This window comes from Biomphalaria glabrata, chromosome 11, assembly GCF_947242115.1.
Source record: "Biomphalaria glabrata chromosome 11, xgBioGlab47.1, whole genome shotgun sequence".
Classification (NCBI taxonomy): domain Eukaryota; kingdom Metazoa; phylum Mollusca; class Gastropoda; family Planorbidae; genus Biomphalaria; species Biomphalaria glabrata.
In genome coordinates, this window is record NC_074721.1 from 21,983,449 (window position 1) to 22,009,071 (window position 25,623).

The following is a 25,623-nucleotide window of genomic DNA, read 5'->3' on the forward strand; positions in this document are numbered from 1 at the left end:
TAAAACAAGATACTAAAGAGAATTTGTGTTTTCATGCAGGCTACATTACTTAAACTTCTTTTTCCCTAAAGTGTCTCTACGTTTAGGAATTCATGTAAAGGTGTTACTCTAATCAAATGTAAATATTTGTTTGTTATGAATCTCACTGCTCTATTTTGTGTTTGTTCTAGTTTAGGTTTTCTTGACTCGAGGGATCCCAAACAGAGAATACATATTCTAAATTCTAATATACCTTCACTATCGTGAAATAACATTTGAGTTTTATTTTTCTATTTGATGAGTACAAAATAGTTTCATAAACTCGAATGTTTTTTTTTATTTTTTAATACTTTTATCAATTTAGGAATTCCATAATAACTTTTCATTGACTATTAACACCTAGATATTTTGAGTTTAATCTGTGTAACTGGTTTACCGTGAGCAAAAATTTATGACTTTTTTATTTGATTTAGGTTTGTTTGTTGTTAACGTTTTTTTTTTTAGATTTATGATAGGTGGCTCTTTGTATGTCCAGTTTGACAGGTGGGGAAATGTGACGTGTGTTTGGCGCGTTTTATGTCTAGGGGATGATTATTTTTAAAGCTATCACACACCAACCTATCAGCATATGAATCGGTAGCAGACACGCAACGAGACAAGCAATGAAAGATAGATACAAAAGTTAAAAATAAAGAATATTTATTTACATAAATATACATATAAGAATAAAAAGGGGGAGGGTTTGCATCTATCTCTAAATAACACTAGGTCTAATCATCACTCTTGCACCTAATAAGAGAGTATGTCACTTTGTCCTCTGACTTAGCTGGTATTCCTGTTGATGTCGCAGCTGGCTGTGTCCTGGCTTGAGGTTCTGCAGCTGGAGGTGGCGCTCTAGCGGATAGAGGGACGCCGGTGATATAGTTCTTGTGGAGTCTCAATCCCCAAAATCTAATATCTGTAGTGGCCGGCTACCGTGGGCACAATGTTACTGCGGGCAGAGCGGATCTGCCGTGGGCAGCGTAGTTGACAGGATATGTCCAGTGAGTTGCAGAGGGTTGGCGTAGCTATGACGTCTCACACAGATCTGAATCTATAGGGACGTCGCACCTAACAGCTTGACAGGTGGGCTGTCGAATAGGCGGGCAATGCCGATAGCGCCGAGTAGTAGAGTTGAGTAGATCTCAGTAGGCAAGTGCAGTGCTGAATAGCACAAAGCACAAATGCAGGTAAATAGATCGTTGATCCAATAAATAGATAGGCAGGTAAATAATCCGATAAATAGGCAGACACCTAAGGGAGGCACCAGGTATTCCTCTAGGAGGGAGAATAAATGATATAGTCCAGACTCGATAGCTCAGCTCGAATGAGAAAGAGAGAGTCTGACTCGATTTAATTTACCTTATATACAAAGGCCTGGAAAATGTGGGCGGACACAGGAAATGTCCTAGGCTTAGAGTTATCTTACACGTGGGTGAAGTCCGACAAGGGATGGGATTCGCACATTGGGAGGTCAATGGGCGTGTTTGTTCTCGTGGTCTCCTAGATCAAAGAGAGACATAGGAGAAAAGGGGGGAGGGAGGGGTGACTTGCATTCCACACAAGGTGGTGTCCACTGCGGCTGTCAGACATCCTGCCGATAAGATCAAAGTCTGTGCGTATCTTTGCCCCGGTCAAGGGAAGATAGCTCGAAAGACGTGGCCTTGCTATCTCCAATGTGGTCAACTAAGTCTAGCCTGGAGCGGAAAAGGTGTGGCGGGTGAATAATTTAGGGGTAGGATGGGGAAATAATTAAAATAAAATAAATAAATAATGAAAAATAATAATTAATGCTGTGATAATTTAGAGTGACTCTGACAGCGAGTTTTTGACTTGTCACATCCAGATATCATATTTTATTACAAAAAAATGTATTTTGCATTGTCAGAGACTTTAACTTATATACAATTATGATAATATAGATTGTAAAATGATAAACCTTTTGTAGTTATGAAATACTTTTTGAATAATTATTTACAAAGTTTACAGTCTATCGTTCCAATACCAAAAAGATTCAGAACCTGGCCAGCATATGGAAAAAGTCTAACATACTATCCTTTTATCTCTCAAGAGTGTCTTAAGCATCGAAAGTCTTCCCCTGTGCAATTATAGTCAGTAGTCTAGGTCTTGTTCCTTTTTCTAAAGCGATAGCAGGGCCGGCATTAGGCCAATTTGACTGATTGCTTCAAATTAGGCCACTCGCTTGGCAGGGGTTCCGCAATTTTACATTTAGCATATCATGTCTCTTGTCTGTTATGAGACTCTTTCATAACTACATTAATATTTAGTTTAGATTAATAACAAAACGCTGTAAACACAATGTGTTTATCTTTCTCCATTTTTTTCTTATTTTTCTTCTTTCAACACACATTCGAACCGTTTTGTTAATAAAACTATTTCGAACACAATAAAGTGGAAGTTGACTGGTTCACTGAAATTTGTTTCAAACATCGATAGTACCCAAAAAAAAGTTCACAATAATGATTAGAACGCATGTCAGCGTATTTAACAAAGGAAAGTATTTAGCAATAAAATGTTATTGTGCATGTCAATGTGGGTTTGAAAGGTTTAGCTAGCGGAGGATTTTAATTAATCTGGTTACTCACCTCGACAGGCTAATGCATTAATAAATGATTGCAACAAACACTAAGTACAGGTTAAATAAATTAACTGTAAACCTTAAATAAATGATCAACGCTTTTTTAACAAGGTATCATCTAATTACGAATTATAAATGGATGATGAATATTATGAAAAATTATACTGCTTTACAATGAGTCCATTTATATAAAGCATATTGTAACGGCCCAGGAGCTTCAACAACTACATGAGCGGAGACCTGGCTTTGCACTTGCATTACTCTGGCATCATGCATCATATAATAAAGCCGACATCTGTGTACTTATTCTTTAACAAGGGGAGAACCAATATCAGAACGCCAACACCAACAATAAGCACCAGTCCAACCAACTTGACAAGAAGAAGTTCAAGGAACTAAGGAATGACGTTTACACATACAACATTCATGACGTCATACCTCAGGATTATAGTTTACGCGAAAGAAGAAAACTGTTCTACAGAAAAACATTGCCGCTCACCGGACAGTGATTATATTGAGCGAATCAGTTTTCATTTCTTAAATTAAGAAATGAGCAAAAAGGAAAGACTAGTAAGAGCGTTGATCGACCAGAAAATATTAAGATAAAATGGCTTCAAGAAAATGGTCAGAGTAATGACATTCATTAATAACATAGTTACGATGCCTAGTAAACAATACAGAACAAGATTATATTTTTAAAAATACTGTTAGAAAAACAACAACAAAGCTTTAATTTAGCCTAGTTATATCAATTAGTTTAAAATCAGTCATATAATTAAATTTGTAATTGATCTAGACTAACAATAATAAAGAAGAAGAAATAAGTGTGAATGCTACAGTATTCGCGTTTTAAATGCATTTAGAAAAAACAACAACTGAAGATCTGAATTCAAACTCAAACTCAAACCTCTTCAAAACAAAGTTGATATAATCTTTGTAAAAATAGGTCTCTCGTTTCGTCGGATTTCAGATATAACACAAAATTGTAGTATGACTCTGACTTATTTTAGAGGACGAAATAGGGTTTGTTGGACTATCCGTTTCATTTCTTTTAATAAAAGGTATTGGGCCGGAAGTGGCTTTTTTCCTTATATATCTTTGCATTTTTCAGTTCTCTCTTTAAAATAAACTGACATTATTATGCTATAATTTTAAGTCTACCTGATAGAGAAAACAATTCACCACAAAAATACGGGTAGTTGGGCTATAAACCGATAGAGCCTATAAAAAGAAAAGACCTGAAACTAGCGCGTTAAACTACACATTTACAGTACTTTATTTGATGAGTATTTTACCCAAGATCTGTGTAGTTTTTTTTAGGACTAATCAAGTACCCGGCATTTTCCGATACACAATTTCATACACAAAATAATTGTTGAAAAAAATTGTTATGATTTTAAACTTTAAATGATTAGTTAAAAATGTGTTACTCTAATCAATTTTGAATATTATTTTGTTATGAATGTCACTGTCTATTTTGTGTCTGTTCTAGTTTCTTACATTTTTCTTGAGTTAAGGGGTCGTTTTTTCTCCAAATGGGTATACCTGATTTCTCCAAGCAGCCTTTCTAAAATATTGGTCCTAAATAATGCTATGTTCATAAACGAAAAATCGCATGGCTGCATTATGATAAATGTACGTGTTAGTTCAATATATTTTATATTACTAGTTAACTATAAATAACTGCATAAATAGACATAAGTTTAATGTTTTTCTGTTAGACAAAGTCACATGGTAAATTTTTGTTTATATCCTTATTCTAAAAAGGAATTATAAATAAAATTATACAGTAAAAATAATCACTAAGTATTTTTTTATAGTTTTAATAGTTTTGAAAGTCTAACTGATAAGATTACAAAGAGAGTTTGTGTTTTTGCAAATGTACACAAGGTACACTATGAGTTTCTTCTAACTGTTTTGAAATAAGTGTAAAAATGTAGGCTTCGATATTTTTAGCCTAAATTTAAGAAGTTACAAACTTCAAACAACTAATATATTGCCTCTTCCATAAAACTTTGTATTTAAAAAATAAATTTATCCAATGCTCGAGATCCTGCTTGTATACTTATGCCCTATATGAATCGATTCGGTATTAATGTATTAAGTACCTCCGCAAAAAAAAAGTTAAATGAAAGAAGATTGAGATATACATATATTTTTGTTACGGTACTCATCGGTACGGGGTACCGGCACCTTTTTTCAATGTTGGGAAAAATTATTACTTTTCTTGTATTTCAACGTTATTATTAGTTGAAAGTTAGGCAATCTATCACTGAGTAACGGCATCTATTTTTTTTTTTACAAAAAAATATCACTTTATATATGTATACTTTGTATAGAGCTTACTTTCAGCCGACATGCCATATTATTAACAACACCTATATATGAAAGTCTCAATCATCTAGAGTCTTAGACAGTCATTATTTTAGACTAAATTTAAGTAGAGTCTAGACCTAGATCTAGTAGGCCGATTACAATTTTAAAAAAAATCAGTCATTAGATATCAATAGCAATTGTATTATTAGGTCTAAGCATTGAAAAATAAATCTATTAATAAACTATAATAGATCTAATCATCTAAATCTAAGTAGGCCTACTAACTTTATAAATAAGTAGAAGTATTATAATGAATATTGTATAGATCTAGATTGACTAGATAAAAGATAGATCTATAGATAGATCTCTAGTCTAGTTGATTAAGTATAGAGTATGGTAAATGTATTACAGTATTATTAGATCTATGTCATATGTCTATATCTAATAATATATTAATTAATAAACTTTAGTCTTTAGTAATATCTAGAATTTATTCTAATAAAAACTGACTATAGGCATAGCATAGGCTAGACTCGGCAATTTAATCTCAAGATAGAATCTATACTATTACTAGATCTATTCGATTTTTATATTTAGATCTAGACTAGAATTTTATTATAGATCTAAATATACTAATGGAGATATGATATGCGGTGTTAGATAATAGAAAGGAACCTGGGTTTTTCTAAACTCTAGTACTTGGTATGTAGTAGTAAATAAACAACTACCTATATAAATGGTAACTAGAAATAAACAAGGTTACAAAAGACAGTTTGTGTGGAAACACAAACTCAAAATCGGCCCCCGAAGTGGTCCACCCAGGCAGGCTTCAATATTTTCAGAAAGAACATCCAAATGAAATTATATCAAAGACAAATGAGAGATAAGAATTGAGAAAGAAGGTTAACAGATCTTGTATAGTGCCCCAACGGTCCAGCAGATCAAAGGAAAGTGAATGTAAAGTTAGATGTTAACCTGGCCTAACTAGTTCCCCTTTCAGACCTCGTGGTCTATAGGTCAGATGATGTAAAGTTCATCTGTTTTTGTGGCCTACGGTTAACGAGGGTGTCATGTAGCCAGCACAACGACCAACCGCCGTTACTTTTCCCCAACTAATGTCAGGTACCCATTAGAGCTGAGTGGACTCAGAGGCGCCCAAAGATGAAAATCCCAGTCTTCACCAGGATTCGAACCCAAGACCCCCGGTTAAGAAGCCAAGCGCTTCACCGCTCAGCCACCGCGCCTCCTATGGCCTAACTGATGTCTTATAATTGATCTAATTGTTGTGAAAAAGCTCAATCTCTTTTTCGAATCCTCAAAAAAAAAAAAATAAAAAAAAAATATTCCTCAATTAAAAAAATGTTCAGGTAAATGAAGTTTACAAGATTACTATTCGGTTTAAATTAGGTTTAACTTATAATGCATACTAATTAGCTTTTTCTCTTAAAAAAACTACTTGCATAACTGATTTTAAAAATTAGATTTTTCGCTTTCAGAAAAAAAAAAAGTAGCCGTTGCATCAGAACTTTGAATGGTCTAAAATATTGTGATGTCGGATTTTCAATATCTTTTCTAGTTTACGAGATCTAAACGGGACGGACGGACAGACGGACAGACATTTCGCACAAAACTAATAGCGTCTTTTCCCTTTCGGGGGCCGCTAAAAATCTATATTTATCGTAGTATATATAGGTCTGTGGTTGTAAATTATATAGCCTTCGTAACTTCTTCTTTTGTAATTTCTTTTACAGAAAAATTGGGCTTTTCGCGTTTGACACATATATAATTTTTATGTTCAGCAACAAACCCTATTTAGAGCCTAGGAAACGCTATGCAACTCAATCGATAATAGTTAGGATATGACAAATTTTGTCACTACCAATATAAATTTTACCACGCGATGTACGCTATAAAGAATTATAAGCCATACATGCCGGTAAACCAAATTTTTAAAGCACTTTAAGATTTTTACAATTTAACAGAACAATTTAACAGACAGACAGCAACAAATATATATATATATATATATATATATATATATATATATATATATATATATATATATATATATATATATATATATATATATATATATATATATATATATATATTTCCCTTTTTTTTTAGAATATTTTGTTTCGCTTTATAGAAAATTTCGAAATACTTTTTATAACCACAATTGATATTATTGTATGACTTTATAAAATCAACAGACAACGTCCTTATATACGATTTCTGACAAGAAATAGACTTTTTAAAGTGTTTGCATATTTAGGACTCGTTAAAACATACAAAATAAAATTAAATGACGAATTAATGATATAAAAAATTTGTTCAGCATTCACAAGCAATAGATACGATTTATATGTTAAATGAAATATTGATCTGTTTACAGCTAATAACGTGTCAAGAATTCCAGATGGAACAAGTACAAAACATATCAAGAATGTTGATAAACATAAACTTATTTTGACTGATCGTATTTCTTTTAGTCTCTTATATTTAGCTTCCTCCGAAATGTTGTGTATATTTTTTAAAGACATTTTGATTTTTGTTATTGTCATTAAAGAACAAGCAATTACAATGACGATTGGGATAACCATGGAACAAATGTTCATCAATATACTTGTGTAAAAATTAATCAAAAAGTCGTAGTTTTCGAAAAAAAAATGTGTTCCATATCTCCATATTTCAGTGACATTGTCTACAACACCTGTGTCAAGATATGCGAAACAGTACATAGGAGTGAGAAGGGAAAAAAGAATTAAGACAATACAGACTGCAATTACTTTGACTCTAAAACATGTTACAATTCTAGAAACTTGAAATGGAAAACAAACAGCAAACATTCTTTCTACAGATAACATAGTGATAAAATATGTGCTGGAAAATAAAGAAGTGACTTTTATAGTATCAAAGTAAAAAAAATAGTATGACAAAAAAGTAACAGATAAATGTTTATCAATATAAAAAACAATGTTAGAAAGGCGAAATGCAACAAAGCAGAAAGAATAAATCAAATCTGACACAGACAAATACACAAGTATTAAATTTGTTGTATCTCTCATACCATACTGTGACAGAACACAAATATTTAAACCATTACCAACTAAACCCAGCCATGCAAGGAACTGAGATAGGACACAATTGATCAAAATGTCTAAAGCAATATAAACTGTGTCACTGAGATCTGGTAAGAAGTCTGTATCCACTTCGTGCTCCTTTGTTCCTTGTGTGACGTTCATTTTAAGCTGTAAAAAGAAAGCAAAGTATTTCAATTAGCTATTGAATTTAAAAATTCTTTAATTGTTACTATGTATACGCCAAAATGCTTGCTATTTATGGATTTGTCTACATGTAAGAAAATCTCAATTTGTTAATCTCCAATCAATTTTGAACTGAAAAAAAAAACAATATAATAAACTCATATAAATGGAATACTAAAACACTAGAGCAGAAAATGGTTACTCCCATGGTATAGACCACCGACACACTTCCCAGGTCGCTCCAGGTCCTCAATACAGTTCACTGGTAGCACGAAGGATGGTTCTTAGTCTCATACAGCTCAGACTCCCATAACCTGCAGATCACTTCAGCCGGATCTAAAACTGTCCTTCATTTCATATCAACATGTCGTCTCTTCCTCGTGTTGAACGGCGCCATGATGGGCACCATCACTGTGGTCGCGGGGTTATAACATTGCTTCCTTTTTTAGTTCTCTACACCCTGATTAGATTCATGCGGATGGCAAGGTAGTGGAAGTTGGTTTGTGCTGGTGGAGGACGGTTGGGGAGCCACAGACTGCAGAGAACGGGTTCTCTAGGATGCCATCTGCATTATCCTCTACAGGTGCCGCTTTCTCTAGTTGGCCATTTTCTTCTTGAGACGATGTCTTGATCGTGGCTTCGACCTCTTCGTGGCCGTTGTCGCTGACGCAAACCACCTGACACATATAGAGGTAGTGGCTATCCCTGAAGTTGTCATAATGGCAGTTGGTCCTGCAAGCATCTTTAGCAGACCTTCTCGATGGACGTCCTGTGACATAGTAGTTGGCCCACAGCCGTGGTTTCAAGCACATTGTCATTCTCAGCCATCGTGCCTCTTCATTATACTTTTTTGTTATTGTCAGCCGCGTCACTCACGTATGTTCATAAAGCACCATAGCAATATTCTTTATGGAAATGTTTGTACTCCAAGTAACCCCAAGCATCAGATATCGCTGGAAATGATTCACCATTGTTCGTGTTACTCTCACCGGTGAGACCACTTACATAAAAGGATCGGACGCAGGCCCAACGTTGTCTTGATCTATCTTATAGCTGTTGCAGCAAAAGTTTCAGTCGCATAGAAGACTTCTCTTATTTCTTATGCTGTCTCATTCTTTTCATTTGTGTACTTATTAAGATCGTCACACCAATTGTTGTCACATTTCTCGTCTTGAAAGTCATAATGGTAGGACTTATCATTGTCACAAACAGCAATAATACCAGTAACGCATTTTTTTAAACTAGGCCTACCAGTTTAGCCAAGTCTCGAATAAACAATGGTTCGTTATTAAATAATGTTAAACTTTTCTCTCTCAAAAGTTCGATCTGGCCTTGCACGGTATCCATCAGTTTTTACATGGAATAATTCATCAAATCTTGTAAGGTACTAATTTGCTCCATTCTTTCCCGTAACAGTTCCTGAATAATGTTCTGCAGATTGCCAATATCTGGATCCACCTCAAATAGGTATATCTCGGGATCAACCTCCCCTCAGGTCTTGCCGAAGACGTATTCTCGTCCTTTCTTTGTCTTAGACAATCTTCAGCTCTCTGGCTCAGGTGTACTCCTTTAACTGTTTGTAGCCGTCTAGCTTCCTCGGCCCAAATCCAACTTCTTAAACCAATTATTATTAATTTAGGAGGCAAGCACTCAATGAAAGGAAGTAATAATTGATGTATTTATTTACAGTTATAAATTCAAGAGGAAGGATTGATTTAGATCCGACTCAAGCTATCTACAAGTTATGGGAGTCTGAGCTTTCTTGGAAATAAAACCTTCCTTTGTGCTACCAGAGGCCCTGAAGCGACTCTGGGAAGTGTGTCGGTGGTCTGTGCTAATGTTTAGGTAAAAAAGGACTTGAACAACTTAATACAAGACTCCCTTTGACTTGATAGCTGAAGTCCATGTCTCACTGTGTATTTCAAAACTGTAAATATAAACAACGTTTTTTTTTATCTCCTGTCGTTGAGTGCTTGCCTGAGAGTTACTACAGTATTATTACAATAACAATGAAAAAATAGCCTTTAAATAAATTTTGAAAAATGGATAATTGTCAAAATAAAGCTGAGTCCCATATATCCAAATTTCTCTAACACTGTCTAAAATACCATTGTCTAAATATGAGAAGACATACATTGGAGAAAAAAAGTGTTACAATTCTAGAAACTTGAAATGGAAAACAAACAGCAAACATTCTTTCAACAGATAACATTGTGATACAAAACAAAGATACAATATTAATCGTATCAAAAAATTGGACATTGTATGAACTTAGAGATACTGATAAATGTGTATTGAAATACAAAACCACATCAGGAATTCTGTGTAAAATGGTTAGAAATGAAAAAATCCAATCCGACACAGCCAGATACAGAATTAATAAATTAGTTGTATCTTTGAGTCCTTGTTGAGACAAAAACAACCCAGAAGATTACCTTACAATATATCATAATAATGCTGTTTCCTACATAGATCACGCTCAATAGCATGAATAAACAAATGTTTCAATCTATCTACGATAATTGTTGTCCTCAAGTAATTCTTCATTAGTTTGAGGCACGAGAAGCTTCTTATACTAGATTGCACAATTACGGGTATTGCATAATGCCGTTTTTTTTATCGCGCGTAGGATAGGCGTTTTCCTTATTGAATGACACCAAAAATGACAATTTTGTCTATATATTTCAGGAGATTTGTATGAGTTTTCTAAAGATTTTAATAATTTTCGGATATTTCCAGGACTTTTTCGTATATTGCAATTTCGGGAGATTTCCAGGAGCTCCTGGTAAATCAACAAGAGGCCGCGGGAAATCTGTTATAAGTTGTAAAATGGTTTAATTTAATAATTTATACACCTAGAATTAGCGCGGGTCCTCTGAAAGTTCGTGGCCCACGGCGGTCGCATAAGTTGCAGTGGCCTAAGGCCAGCTCTGCAAAATAGTGGTGTATGCTACTAGTATTCTTTATTCACCATCGTGTAATGTTACTTTTGTGTAGTTTTTATTTTAATCTAAAGTATCTACTCTAAAAATAAAATATATTTATTTGTTAAGAATCATTGAAATGGCATGCTATATTAAGAATATATTCATAAAATGCAGTAGTTCAGCAAAAATCATTCATTGGTGTTTTAAAGTAAAAAATAACGTCTTAAATCTGTTGAAGAGATAGATAGATAGATAGATAGAGATAGACAGACAGATAGATACTTAGATAGATAGATAGATAGATAGATAGATAGATAGATAGATAGATAGATAGATAGATAGATAGATAGATAGATATTAAAATAGATAGATAGAAAGATAGATAGATAGATAGATAGATAGATAGATAGATAGATAGATAGATAGATAGATAGATAGATAGATAGATAGATAGATAGATAGATAGATTAAATGATTGATTGATTGATAGATAGATAGATAGATAGATTAAATGATTGATTGATTGATTGATTGAATGATATGTCTAGGGAGACATGACAAATCACTGTACATGTACATGATTGAATTTTTTGTTTCCCTTGTTACGCTAAAACTATTTCAAATATCTATGAATTTATAAACTCTTACAAACAAACTGATCATATTTTGTTCGAAGTTATGATTACAATTTGTGATTGAGGCAAACCAAAAAATATTTTGTTTCTAATTTCTAGGAAATTCACCTAAGCGGTCAGCGGTATGTGAAAGACTGGTAGATGTAAGAAGTACAATTAATATATTGTTATCCCTTAACGATAAATAAAATTACTTTCAAACTATTAGAGGGTTTTATAATGATGTTTGACCATTCGGAAAATAAAACTTTAAACAATATATAAATAAAGAATATAGCTTATCAACTCGATTGTATAAAATCGCTGTAGTAGCTTTTTTTTAAAATGGTAACCTTGATAGTTTTCGCAAAAATGTAAAACATATTAAAATGTTCTTTGGTGTAATGTCTAATATCTAAATTATTATTTTGGCATTTACAATATCCGTAGATTAAATAAAACTAGGAAATTTTACTAAATATACTTTTATATGTTTGTTTTTTTATCCATTGAGAATTTATGATAGAACAATAAGCACTAATGAACATTATCAAGCTCTATTTATGCTAATAGTATATCGGTGTGAATGAATATTATCGTATGGAACAATACATAGTTGAACAGAGCATGCCTTTTTAGTTGTTAACAAATTGTTTATCAATATTCACATAATTCAGAGTATGAAAAAGCAAAGTGGCGTTTTCTTACTACATGATATTCTTTCTTGTATTTGTAATGAAAAATTATCTTAACAATGAAAGCTCTTATAATAGTGCCGAAATAAAATGGATCTATACTAACAGTTATAAAAAATGTTGTGTATGTACCAAATGAATGCAGTCGCTTGTAACAAGTTAGCACATGTTTTTGTTAATGGACCTCATTCACCAATCGTAATCAAACAACATTTAGCCACGTGATAATATTGATAAAACAATGAAAATTATGTATCTATTGACAGCCTTTATGGATTGTGTAATTTGTATAGAAGATATAGAGAACCACGTGGCAAAATGTTGTTTGTTTACGATTGGTAAATGAGGTCCATTAGATTTAAAGTTATATTCAGATCTATGTAGAAATTAACATAAACTGAACAAAAACTGGAAAGAAGAAAGCTACGCACCAAAATATTGTTAATAAGTTATTAAAGCGGAGAAAAATCTGGTCCGGATAACTACAGACCAGTATCACTCACCAACATCACATGTAAAATACTTGAACACATAATATGTAGCAACATCATACATCGTTTAGACAAACATAATGTCCTTATTCCATACAAACATGGTTTTTAGTAAATATAGATCATGTGATACTCAACTAATAGTATTAATTGGTGAATTTTCAAAGGCATTAGACAATAATAAGCAAATAGATGCAATTTTATTAGACTTTTTAAAGCCATTCGACAAAGTTCACCACCATAGCCTGCTTAAAAAACGAAAATACTTTGTCATTAAGGGTTTATTCATTCCATTCATTGGCCTCCTTCAGTCGTAGAACGACTATGGTTCATCTCAGAGAACACTTCCTCATGTGGCTGTGGAGCCCTATTTTGGAGAGACACTCCCGTCCACAGATAGCGCAGGTTAAGGTGGCTTTAGCTTCGGTGGTAGAGGAGCTGGCCGTTTTTCGGATTGTACGTTTTTCTTCCTGAGCTGAGACCCATGTACTTTCACTGTCCATAGCTTTCTTGGTCACTGTCTCACGTGGGTTTATTACATCAATGGATTCAGGATTGTCTAACATGAAGAAAACAATGAAATAAAAAATGGCTACAAATCAACACCAATAATAGTTAACTCAGGTGTCTTCGACCCACTGGCGGATCCAGATCTATATATATATATATGCTGTACGCACGTTTATGCATAGGGTTAGGGTTTACTGGGCGTTAGGGTTAGGGTTTGGAAAAAAATCGCCCCCCCCCCCACTCCAAAGTTCTGGATCCGCCAGTGCTTGACCTGCTACTTTTTCTAATTTACATAAAAATCCACTAACTTAGATTATTTAGGAATAAAAAGTTAGATTATTTGGAAAATGATTGTATAATGTGAGCTGACGCTCCCAGATCTATTTTTGTATATTTTTATTTTTAATTTCTTTAGTTTATATAGACTAGTTCTAAACTGCATGTGTGCACTCCCGCCAGCTCTTTAACTTTAAAGTTAGTTTGTATGGGCCATGACCTGACTCTATAAATAGAATGGGCACTGCAGGTTTTTGTTCTTTTTTCGGTGTTGACCACTGGTCTGTGCTTGACTAGCTGGTCTGACGTGACCAAGCAGTGAGTTAGAAAGTTCTTTTTAGTGTTGTTCTGTGTGGACTGCCTGTAAGTTGAGGAATTGTTTTATTTTTACTTTAGTTATTTTTAATTAAGATTGATTGCTTTTAGATTTGTTTTTATTAATTAATATGAGAACAGATTAGTGCGGTTGCATCACCTGCTAATTAATTAGCCATTGTCTATGATGGAACCGGAATCTCCCCCCCCCCCCCAGCCATCCTTAGTAATGTAGATATTCTTTATTTCTATATCATGTGTAAATATTTAAATATTTTAATGTTTTGTAAGAAGTATTTTTATTATTCAACTTTTTTTTATGACTGCTTTACTTTAAGTTGGCAGATTGCTCTTATATTAATTTGATTGTACAAGATGGCTGCGCCCTACCTAGCGCTCCATGATGGCGTCTTTGTGGAGCCTAGATGTTTGTTGTTTATCAAGTATCATTAATGTATGGCTAAATGAAGGTAATTGTTATTACCTAATGCCTATATTTTGTATATGTTCTAGGCTAGGTCTAGTTTTTCAAATTTTTCTTATGTTTTTTTTTTTTTTTTTTTTGTAAATGCAGGCTATAATTTCTGCTGTGTAGCTAGTAGCCCGCGCTGCTCTGCTCTAGTCTTATGATTAGTAGCCTCTGTCTAGACTCTAGAGTCTAGATTGATGCTTTTGTAGTAAATGCTATTGGTTTTAGTGTTGGGTAATTTAGTTGATAGTTGGTTTGGTTAGTTTGTTAGTGCTTGTAGATTTAGCATCATAGATCTAGAGGGTTTTGGTTAGTCAAGTTGTTAGGTTCAATTAGTAGTGTGTATATTTATTTTATTACTGTTTTTTTTTTGTTTCATGTAAATAAATTGTATATAAGTTTGTTTTATAAATTTAGTTTGGTTGTTTCCTTTTAGTTTAGTTTAGTTAGTTAGTTGAGTTGTGTTGTCTGGTTACTTACGTGACTCTAGCCCCTTGTTCGTAGACCGACCTGCACAGATTGAGCCCACCCAGTAGCGCTAACATCTGCCAACTGCTAATAAATTTTATGTTGAGGAGAAAAAGATCTCTCAGCGCCTCCTGACCTGCTCTCATTATATATAGAACAAAAACAACAAAATATACTAAAATTAAAAAAAAAATTTAGAAGAATTACAGAAATGGGAATCAAATTGAATTATGTCTTTCTACTCAGAAAATGTCAGTTATTTAGAGTAACCAAAAAAAAAAACAAATAAAAACTATTTATTTTATTCATGGTAAACCAATTACAGAGACTAGAAATCAAAATATTGTTTATTGTCGAGCAGAGTGTATGACTGTGCTTCCGTGAGTCAGAGCAACGGACAGGGCGTCGCCATAGTTATCCCAACAACTACATTGTTGACTCCACGAAATATATGTGAAGCAGTGACCATGGTTAGGAAACAAATTACAAGGGGCAAAATCAAAACAAAGCTACTGAAAAAACATGCAACTATTTTAATGACACCAGATATTGACGAGTCAACATGTCCTGCTTGTTTACGGACAGTACAAGCCACTTTTTTTTTGGCTCCATGCCATTTTTCTGCAGAGTGTGACAAGAAGCTTTAAAGAAAGATCTGGCTGAATTTTCATTAGGCTCGCAAGAATAGAGAGATAGCTATTGGGATTTTTCTTTAGCAGCTCATGAATTTTCACATTGTCTTTATCAAACCAGTCTCTACTGGGTTTACTGCTGCTCCCCACGACTGTCACGTCCTGAAGTACTGTTTTTAACTGGCTCCAGTTGAAAATTGTGTTGGTTATTGGAAGCTTTGCTATAGAGCGGAGTTCGCCCAAAAGTCGACCATGATAATGAGTTTGTCAGCAGCATCCAACGTATAATATAACTTATAACTCTCATCAGTTCAGCGTAGAATTTTTCCTTAGTATCAGTTTCTTCCTGCAGCGTGGGAATGTAAGCACTAATGATAGTGGCGAATTTAGAATCATCTAATGGTAGTCTGAGTGAAATCAGCTAGTCTAAGTGACCAACAGGGATATCTTATAGTTTCTTGGCAAGAGATGGTTTGATCATGAAATCAATTCCCGTTTGTTTGTGCTCCTTAGAGCAACTACCAGACCAGTAGAAAGTGTAAACCGCCCCTTTCTCTGTTAACAACCCTTCACCTGACAAGCGCACCTAACTAAGGCAGCTATGTCTACGTCTAACCGGGCCAACTGTAATGCTACCAGTGGCGACCAGTGCAGACTTTGAGGGTATTCACTTTTATTGCTATCCTGAAGTGTGCGGACATTCCAGCAGACGACTTTTAGAGGTATCCTTTTATCGACTATGTTGCGACTAGTCATTTGTGGGCTAGTCATAAAAAATATTGTATAGCTTCTAGCCTGCGCTGAGTATTTTTTAAATGTATAATTGGCTTGCGCAGGCGAATACCAATCTTTACACTAAATATGCACTAAATATACAGTGGCACAGACGTCTGAGACGGCTGTAAACAACAGATAGCTGTAGGCTTTATTCAGAGTTCCCATCTCTTAGGCTGTCTGCCGACCAGGACTGTAGAGCCCAGTCTGCCCAACTGTCAAATTGCAGATGTATTTCAGTCTTTTAGAACTAGATCTAGGTTGAGACTACGTGGACTGGACGTAAAAGGAAAAGATGGCGCTATTATGTGTAAAAATAGTTTTTTTTACAGACCATCCACAATGACCATTAGTATAAAATAAGTACAACTAAATAGACCTAACGAGTTTCCGACATTGCAGGCTGCACTTTACAGTTTCGTGTCATGAAATGGGCGTCTGTCTTTAAGAAGAACCAAAAAAAGCCTAGAGACAAAAACAACATAAGCTTCCGGTGGCCATCTTGAATTATTACAATTATTTGAGCAATTAATTGTGACTTAAGTCATTAAAATATTGTGCCTCAAGAAAACATCCACAAATAAGGAAGACAACTCAAGACCCCTAACAAAAAACGGTGTTGCCCTCGCGTAAAATATACACTTCACTTATAATTAAAAAGGTTTTTAAAAGTTTTGGCAAATTTCGGACTTGTACTTACGTACAAAAGAAAATTAAAAGATGAGTTAGCTATATATAAAATATTTTCTGAATCAACTATTAAATTAATGATTTCCAACGATAAATCTGATCCAATAAACTTTTGCATTAATAAATTTTCAATGATTCCAGATGGAACCAATACAAAAAACATTAAAAATGTGGATAAAAATAAAGTTATCTTTACAGAGCGCATTTCTAAACTTCTATTTGACATCGCGTAGTTTGAAATGTTTTGAATATATTTTAATGATAAATTTATTTTTATTACAATCGCAATATTGCATATCAAAACAATAATTGTGGGAATAATCATTGAATAAATATTCATAAATGTATTAAAGTAAAAATACATTAAAAAGTCATAATTGTTAAAATAGAAATAGTTTCCAAGCCGGACTGTTACTGTGACGTTATCAACTATACCAACATCTAAATAAGCTATTCCAAAGTAAGGAGATAATAAACATCCTAACACAAAAATGATCACAACAGCTGCACATTTAATTCTAAAACCTGTTACAATTCTAGAAACTTGAAATGGAAAACAAACAGCAAACATTCTTTCAACAGATAACATTGTGATCATATATGTGCTGGTAAATAATGACAAAGTTTTTATACCATCAAAAAATTGAAAATAATATGAATTTAATGTAACGAAACAATATTTGTTGAAATAAAACACAATATTCAGAATTCGGTAATAAACAGTCAATATTGAAAACATTAAATCAGAAACTGATAAAAAAGACAAAATTAAATTTGTTGTGTCTTTCATGCCATGCTTGGATAAGACGATTACATTCAGGATGTTTCCTATAACACCAAACATTCCTAGTGCTAAGGCTAAAAGACAGTTGATTAAGATATCCATCGCTTTCCAGACATCAATACTCAGCTCGATAAGATTCTTTTGTTTGAGACTTGAGTCTTGAATTTCATTAGTGGTGGAATTCATAACAAGAACTATTTCTCTACAAAAAAATAATATAATGAAAATTGCAGAATTTTTATAGCATTTTCCTTTGTTTTAAATTTATTTTGTTAGAAAAAAACAGCATATAATGTTATTAAATTACCTTTTTAACTACAATATTATTTTATCTTACAAGAAAAGCATTTTAAAAAATACCTTTTTTAAGAGACCATACGTTCATTGCACAACTTAAAATAAATAAATAAATAAATCCATGCTTTAGCAGGGTATGGAACTATTTCTTCAGCCCCGTCAGCTTTCAACGAGGTTAGCTACTGAGGTAAGAGTCTATTGTGTAAAAGTATAATAATAGTAAAAGTTCCCCTTTCAGACCTTACGATGATAAGGTCATATGTTTCTATGGCCAACGTTTAACGGGCAGGGTATCATGTGGCCAGCACAACTACCAACCTTCATTACATACCGAATCTTAAGTCACGAAATTCAAAACCTCAGACTCAGAGCTTAACCACTCAGCCAACGCGCCCCCACTAATTATATTAATTTCATTATATATAAGTAGATCTAGATCTACCGAAGCTTCTAATTTAGATCTCTTTAAGATCTGGTATAGAAATATATCTATTTCTTGATCTAAAATATAGATGTAATCTAGATTAGATTTTCGTTAAAATATAAGTAAAGCTTAGATAATCTATTAATAAGCTTGAAGCTAATAAAATCTAATAAACAACTCCGCTGACTATGCTTTATAACCAAATTAATGAAATTTAAAGTTTCTATTTCTGTACTTTGAAAAATTATAAAGCTCAAACTAAAGTCTTCCCCATGTGGACAACAAGCTAGTAATTCTCATCGATATATAACCAACAGTTAAATTTCTAGAAAAATCATTGGAGCCGTTTTTTGTTGTTGTAATATTAAGTGAGAATATTGAATTCTTTGTCTCTTAATGCCTCAACTGTTTTTAAAAGGTGATTAAAATAACTTCTTTAACTCTTAAAATGATTACTGTGTTTATTTAGTTCACTAAACATATATTTTGTAAAGTGTAGAAGTAATTTTTAAACTTTTTAATTATTTGTTGTTGTGAAGATTTTCTGTCGCTTTTGGGCGCTCAGCCAACACACAACTCAGCTCGATTCATAAACATGTTCAAAATGTCTGGAGGGTTTAAACTTGAGACATCTTGTTAGGTTCCTTAGGGGTGTACGCCATTTAGACACATGCCATTTAGACAAATGCCATTTAGACAAATGCCATTTAGACAAATGCCATTTAGACACATGCCAATTAGACACATGCCAATTAGACACATGCCATTTAGACACATGCCATTTAGACACATGCCATTTAGACATATGCCAATTAGACACATGCCATTTAGACAAATGCCATTTAGACACATGCCAATTAGACACATGCCAATTAGACACATGCCATTTAGACACATGCCATTTAGACATATGCCATTTAGACATATGCCATTTAGACACATGCCAATTAGACACATGCCATTTAGACACATGCCATTTAGACATATGCCATTTAGACACATGCCATTTAGACACATGCCATTTAGACATATGCCATTTAGACACATGCCATTTAGACACATGCCATTTAGACATATGCCATTTAGACATATGCCATTTAGACACATGCCATTTAGACATATGCCATTTAGACATATGCCATTTAGACACATGCCATTGATTAGAGAAAAAAAGAATCCAATTCGATTCCCTAACCTAACGGCAATTTGTTTACATAATCATTGTAATCTTGTTTTCTTAGAATCATAGTGTAGAAAATGACCCGCTCATCTTATGATTGCCACTGCTGAAAGACATAAAAATTGTCTAGGGTAATATGAAATGTTCTAAGCCAACCTTCTTAAACTATACGTTCTACTTAAAAAAAGAATGTCACTATTGCTCTGCATATTTCGGTGTCCTGTTAGCCTCTACTTCACTTTGAATGAAATAAGGTATAAATAGGAACTGTTAATAGAAAGTACAGAACTTAAATATATCAAGAAAGGTAGATGGGGGTCGGTTATGGGTATCATTCATCATCAGTAACATTCACGTGAGTGAATGCTTGAACGGTTCAGTTTCTCTCATCAGTGAACCCTTAAACACTGACATTTTACGCAATGTTTTATGTCACCATACAAGAGTGTATGGCTTAACAAACTTATTGAAAAGAAATTCCACATGTGATGAACAGTTGGTCAGTATGACAGACTTGAGAAATAGAAAACCTGATCTCAAATAATCTGCCTGAATTTTATGTTTTGTCTACAGGGAATTGATCTTATCTTATTGAGTGTAACAGATGTTGCATATCTGGGCAATGATACTTAATACTGAATGGCAAGCTTAACTGACCCGAAACCAAACTGTCGATGTATCTGAGAAGTACCCTTAACATGTCGTCTCAATTGAAGTTACCACGTGACCAAAATCAGTGCTATTAATAGAACCTTAAAATAGTCGTAAAGTCACATGTGTTGAAAATATTTCAATTTTAAGTTTCAGTGGAAATGGTCAATAGCAGTGTATATATATATATATCATGGGCGTAGCCAGGATTTTTTTTCGGGGGTGGGTTTTGGGGGGTTGAATTTTCTTCACACCCCCGACCCCCCCCCCCCCCCCCCGGCGAAAAAAAAATTATATGTATTTGTGTGTGTGTGTGTGTGTGTACATAATCTTTATTACATTCTGACCCTTCATTCTTTCGGAAGACGTTTATTGTGCCCTAGAATAGGTTCTTCCATGAGTTAATGAAAAAAATGTAGATTCCCCGACATTACTAGCAAAGGGGTCTGGGGGAGCTCCTAGCCCCGCCGCCAAGCACTATTTCTGATATTGAAAACCAACAAAATGCATATTCTGAGGTATCTACAGTGCATTTTCCTGCTATTAAAAAGTTCTATTTAAAAAACCTAATGTGCTATTCTTACTGACTTAGACCCTCCCTCGTAGTTCGGCGCATTTGCCATCAAGCTGTTTCCATAAAATTGTGGACTCCCCGCCATTACTAGCAAGGGGGTCTGGGGGAGCGCCAGGAGCTCCCCAGCTCGGGGCGAAGCCCCCCCGCCAAGCACTATTTCTGGTATTGAAAACCAACAAAATGCATATTCTGAGGTATCTACAGTGCATTTTCCTGCTATTAAAAAGTTTTATTTCAAAAACCCAATGTGCTATTCTTACTGACTTAGACCCTCCCACGCCGTTCGGAGCATTTGACGTCATGCAGTTTCCATAAAAATCTGTCACTGGTAATGTCTGAAGCCTCTTCCCACCTACCATGAGGACCTCCATGAATGAGTGGCGTCAAGTTGTACTAGGATATCATTGCAACTCTTCTTATGCGTAATTCATTTTGTCGGAGAACATGTCCCGCAAACTTCATGCGTCGTTCTCTCACAATCTTACTAAGGGATCGTCTCCCAGTTCGGCATAGGATTTCCTTGATTTAGATCCGATCTCTATAACTGACTCCTGAAATCTGTCTTAGCCATCTTTGTTGAGCCATATTTAGTGTTTTTCGATTTCGGTAGATGACTATTCACTGCAGTTTATTAATGGAGCCCTGCCACTGGTAAAAATGTGTAACCTCTCTTGAATACGCTCTTGGAATTAAGTGACTGTAGTTTGCATTTAGATTTTATATCGAAAAGAGAAGTTTTATCGTCAAAATCTTCTGTTGGGGGTTTTCCACCTCAAAATGCTCTGTAGGGGATCTTAGACTCAAAACCATCTGGAGGGGTTTTAAACTTTAAAAAAAAAAAGCCATCTGTAGAAGAAACTCAAAGCCCCCGATTGGCTTGGCTACGCTCAAATAATTTTAGTGTGTAATTTGCTTTTTTTTTATATTGAAGATGTATTTTTAGCACCAAACCCCTCTGAATGGGGGTTTAAACTCAAAACCCCTTTCGGCAACGCTCATAGCATTTTGAGTGCGTAATTTGCTTTTTTTCTTACACTGAAGATGACGGTGGGTTTAAACTCAAAACCCCTTTGACTACGCTCATAGATTTTAGAGTGAGTAATTTTCTTTTATTTATATTGAAGAGGTACTTTTTAGCTTCAAACTCCACTGGAGGGGGAGTTTAAACTCAAAACCCCATAGACCGCACTCATAACATTTTTAGTGTATAATTTGCTTTTTTTTTATTATTAAAAAGAGGTATTTTTTACAAGTGGGGTTTAAACTCAAAACTGAGTCAAAACCCATTTAGCTACGCTCATAACATTTTGAGTGCGTAATTAGCTTTTTTTTATATTAAAGAGGGGGTTTATCGTAAATTTTGGAAGGGGGTTTAAAATCAAAATCTTCCTTAACTGTGCTCTTGGAATTAGGGGATTGTCGTTTGCATTTTATTTTGTTTTGTTTTATAGAAGAGGGGGAGTTAACTGCAAAATCCCCAGGTAGGGGGTTTAAAACTCAAAACCCCTGGTAGGGGGTTTTAAACTCAAAACCCCTGGTAGGGGGTTTTAAACTCAAAACCCCTAGTAGGGGTTTTTAAACTCGAACCGCTCTGGTAGGGGTTTTAAACTCGAACCCCCCTGGTAGGGGTTTTTAAACTCGAACCCCCCTGGTAGGGGTTTTTAAACTCGAACCCCCCTGGGAGGGGGTTTTAAACTCAAAACCCTTTTGGTTGTGCTAGGGCAAGTGATGGTTTAGTATTAAAATCTCACCTAAAATAAACAAAATCAAAGCAAAAAAACAGTCACTAAATTCCGACTCCACCCCTTCGGGGGGGGGGGGGGATTTCATTTCGGGGGGGGTTTGAACCCCAAGACACCCCCCCCTGGCTACGCCCATGATATATATTATTAAAATCAGGATGAAAAAGAGCAAAGCAATGAGTCAAGATTTGTTGGCAATAGCCACGTGACATCTTCACAGAGATTTAATGAAGCTTAGTAATACGTAATTCTTTGTATATCTCTATACTAGCTTTAAACTATGGCCATTCATCGACTCCAAATTTTACGCATATACTGATGGGTCGGCATCAACAGACTCTGGAAGAGCTGACTATGGAGCCTACATTAAGTATTTTGCCTCTAACTCAGTTAAAGTCTTTAAACCATGTGGTAGTGTTTGCAGTTTTGATGCTGAGGCCATGGCAGTCTCTGAAGCCTTAAAGTCATTGACTCTCAACTCGGCCAGGGACAGATTGTTGTAGTCACTGACTCAAAACCTGTAATACAGGCTTTACAAATCCCTGGGCCATAAACCCCACTGTCATCATGGTTTCACACAACATAAATCAACTATGACACCCTTGTAATAATGCAGTGGGTAGCGAGTCACATATTACAGACTCCTTGGCCGACAGGAAAGGTTAACTCCACTTACCGAGTAAGGTGTGAATTTTCATCATGTTCTGGCAACAATAAAAAGAAATAGAAATGAAAAAATGGTTTAAGTGCTAGGGCATATCTAAAAAAAACGAGAAATCTGAGAGCGCATGAGGCGCCCTGACTTGGGCAGAGTTGCGTTTACACGTAAAATAATTATCCCGGATACCCCCTCCCCCCCCCCCTAACTGGTCTACACATGAGATTGGATAGTAACACTCTGAGCATGCTATAAGCATGAAAGTAGCGCTATATAAAAGCTATAATTTTTCTATATTTGAGCACCATCTCTTTTATACTCAGCCAAATGATTCTCTGCGTTGAAATATTTAGTCGGTTATATAATATTTATTTTGTCCGGAGACACCTAGTTTGTTTGTTGTTGTTTTTTTCTCTCGTCCAATAAAATGGCCTGCATATAAAGCTCCGCCCACAAATACCTCTGACGTGCATTCTTGCATCTCTTAAGGTCAATGTTGTTTTTTTTTGTTTGTGTTGTTTTTTTACCGGAATCCTACCCCCCCCCTTTCACACACACACACACACACCATTCTTTTCCCTCCAATGAAATGTACCTCATAATTCAATGATTTTAGATAGTTCCAGATAGATTTGTGAGTTATATAATAAAAATAAAGCTTGTTCCATGTAAAGTAGGACTCAGATTCCGGACTTAACTCAGTACAATTTTTTTTTAATAAACAAATTTGAACTTATAGAAAAATAATGAAATATTTGTTATTTTTATTTTTATTATATTTATATCATTATAGATGGTAAGATCGTTATTTTGTGACTGCAATAGTTTTATATGTCAATAAAAATTAATATCTAAGGTTTAAACAAACAATTTGTTTTGATCGACGCAATCCTTCAGGATTAAGAAGTAAGCCTACCTTCCCAAAACTTAAAATTTATTACTCAAGTCGAAGAAAATATTATCCAGTAAAGTAACACAATATATATGTATCTTATAATTTATGTCTTTTTAAAAAATAGCAATGCAGATTTTTTCAATGAGTGTTGTCCGTCCCTGAGTGCCTTCCTCTTTTTAATCCAATAAAAACAATGTTTTGTAATTAGATGTAAAATACGCATTTAAAAAGTTGTTAATGTTAAAACATGAAGTGCATTGTGTTCCATAGTACCAAGCCATTATCTCACTTTATGTAATAATGTAATCGTAATACAAAGACTTGCTTTGATCTCAGCTGAGACAAGAAACAGGTGATTCTGGTGTTACAAAGAAATGGTTGATACACAATCACCTGAACTACCTGTGTCTGTCTGAACCACAAACTGCAGCCAATCAATGCCCAGACACTCAACTTTGTTTTGTGATTAGCTGTGTGTGGGACTGAATAGTGATTGTGATCAAATCTTCCTTTCACTTTTTAAATCAACACCAATTTACAGATTACATCATCTTTACTTAAAAGTTTGACCTTTAGAAAAAAAAAAAACAATCAACGATATTGTACTAACAAGAAGTCATGGCAGAAGACGGCTGTGAAAAAAAAACGACATCTTTTACAAAATATTAAAATCTTTTAAGAAAATAAAAATCGCATAACACAAGCCTAACTACAAGTAGTTAAAAAGGATTTAATTGGTAGCAAGTTTGAGAACAGTGAAGTCTGTGATTAGCTAGATGGCACTATATACAAGTAGCACATAACACCCTCGTTAACTGTAGGCCAAAGAAACAGATAACCTTTATATAATCTGCTCTATAGATTGCGTGGTCTGAAAGGGAAATTTTACAATTACTTTAAAGTATTATGCTATCGTCTGCAAATAATCTGACTTTTGTTTCTGAACTAATGCGATTTAGTATACCATTTATGTGGATCTGTTCCTTGGGGTACACCTGAGTTAACTGTTCTTGGTGTCGATTTGGAGCACATTAATAATTACAGTTTGTTCTCTCCCTATCAAAAAAATCCTGAATCTATTGATGTAATGAAACATCAATGTCAAAATGTTTTTTAGCAAGCTATGGTGGTAAAAATTTGAGAAAAGGCCTAGAAAAATCGTATATGATAGCTTTTGAGAAATCATCAATTAGTCCTATTAGTTGTGTTTCACATTATCTATATTTCCTAAAACCATGTGGAATGCAGTAAGGACATTATGTTTGTCTAGGTTGGCTTATGATGTAGCTACATATTATGTATTGTAGGATTTTACATGTGATTCTAGTTAGTGATACTGGTCCACTAGCGGATTCAGA

At 34.4% G+C, this 25,623-nt stretch overlaps 1 protein-coding gene across 1 annotated transcript; it reads right to left on the minus strand.

Annotated features, from left to right (window-relative positions):
• Positions 1-19,142: 19,142 nt before the first annotated feature.
• Positions 19,143-19,700, minus strand: LOC129928946 (uncharacterized). The gene has a single exon (XM_056045545.1). It carries the CDS (start codon positions 19,698-19,700, stop codon positions 19,143-19,145), a length of 558 nt encoding a protein of 185 aa, XP_055901520.1.
• Between the last annotated feature and the right edge of the window lie 5,923 nt (positions 19,701-25,623).

Excerpts from the sequence above, each read along its gene's own strand:
- LOC129928946 (XM_056045545.1), bottom strand. The coding sequence starts at position 19,700 with ATGTCTAAATGGCATATGTCTAAATGGCATGTGTCTAAATGGCATATG.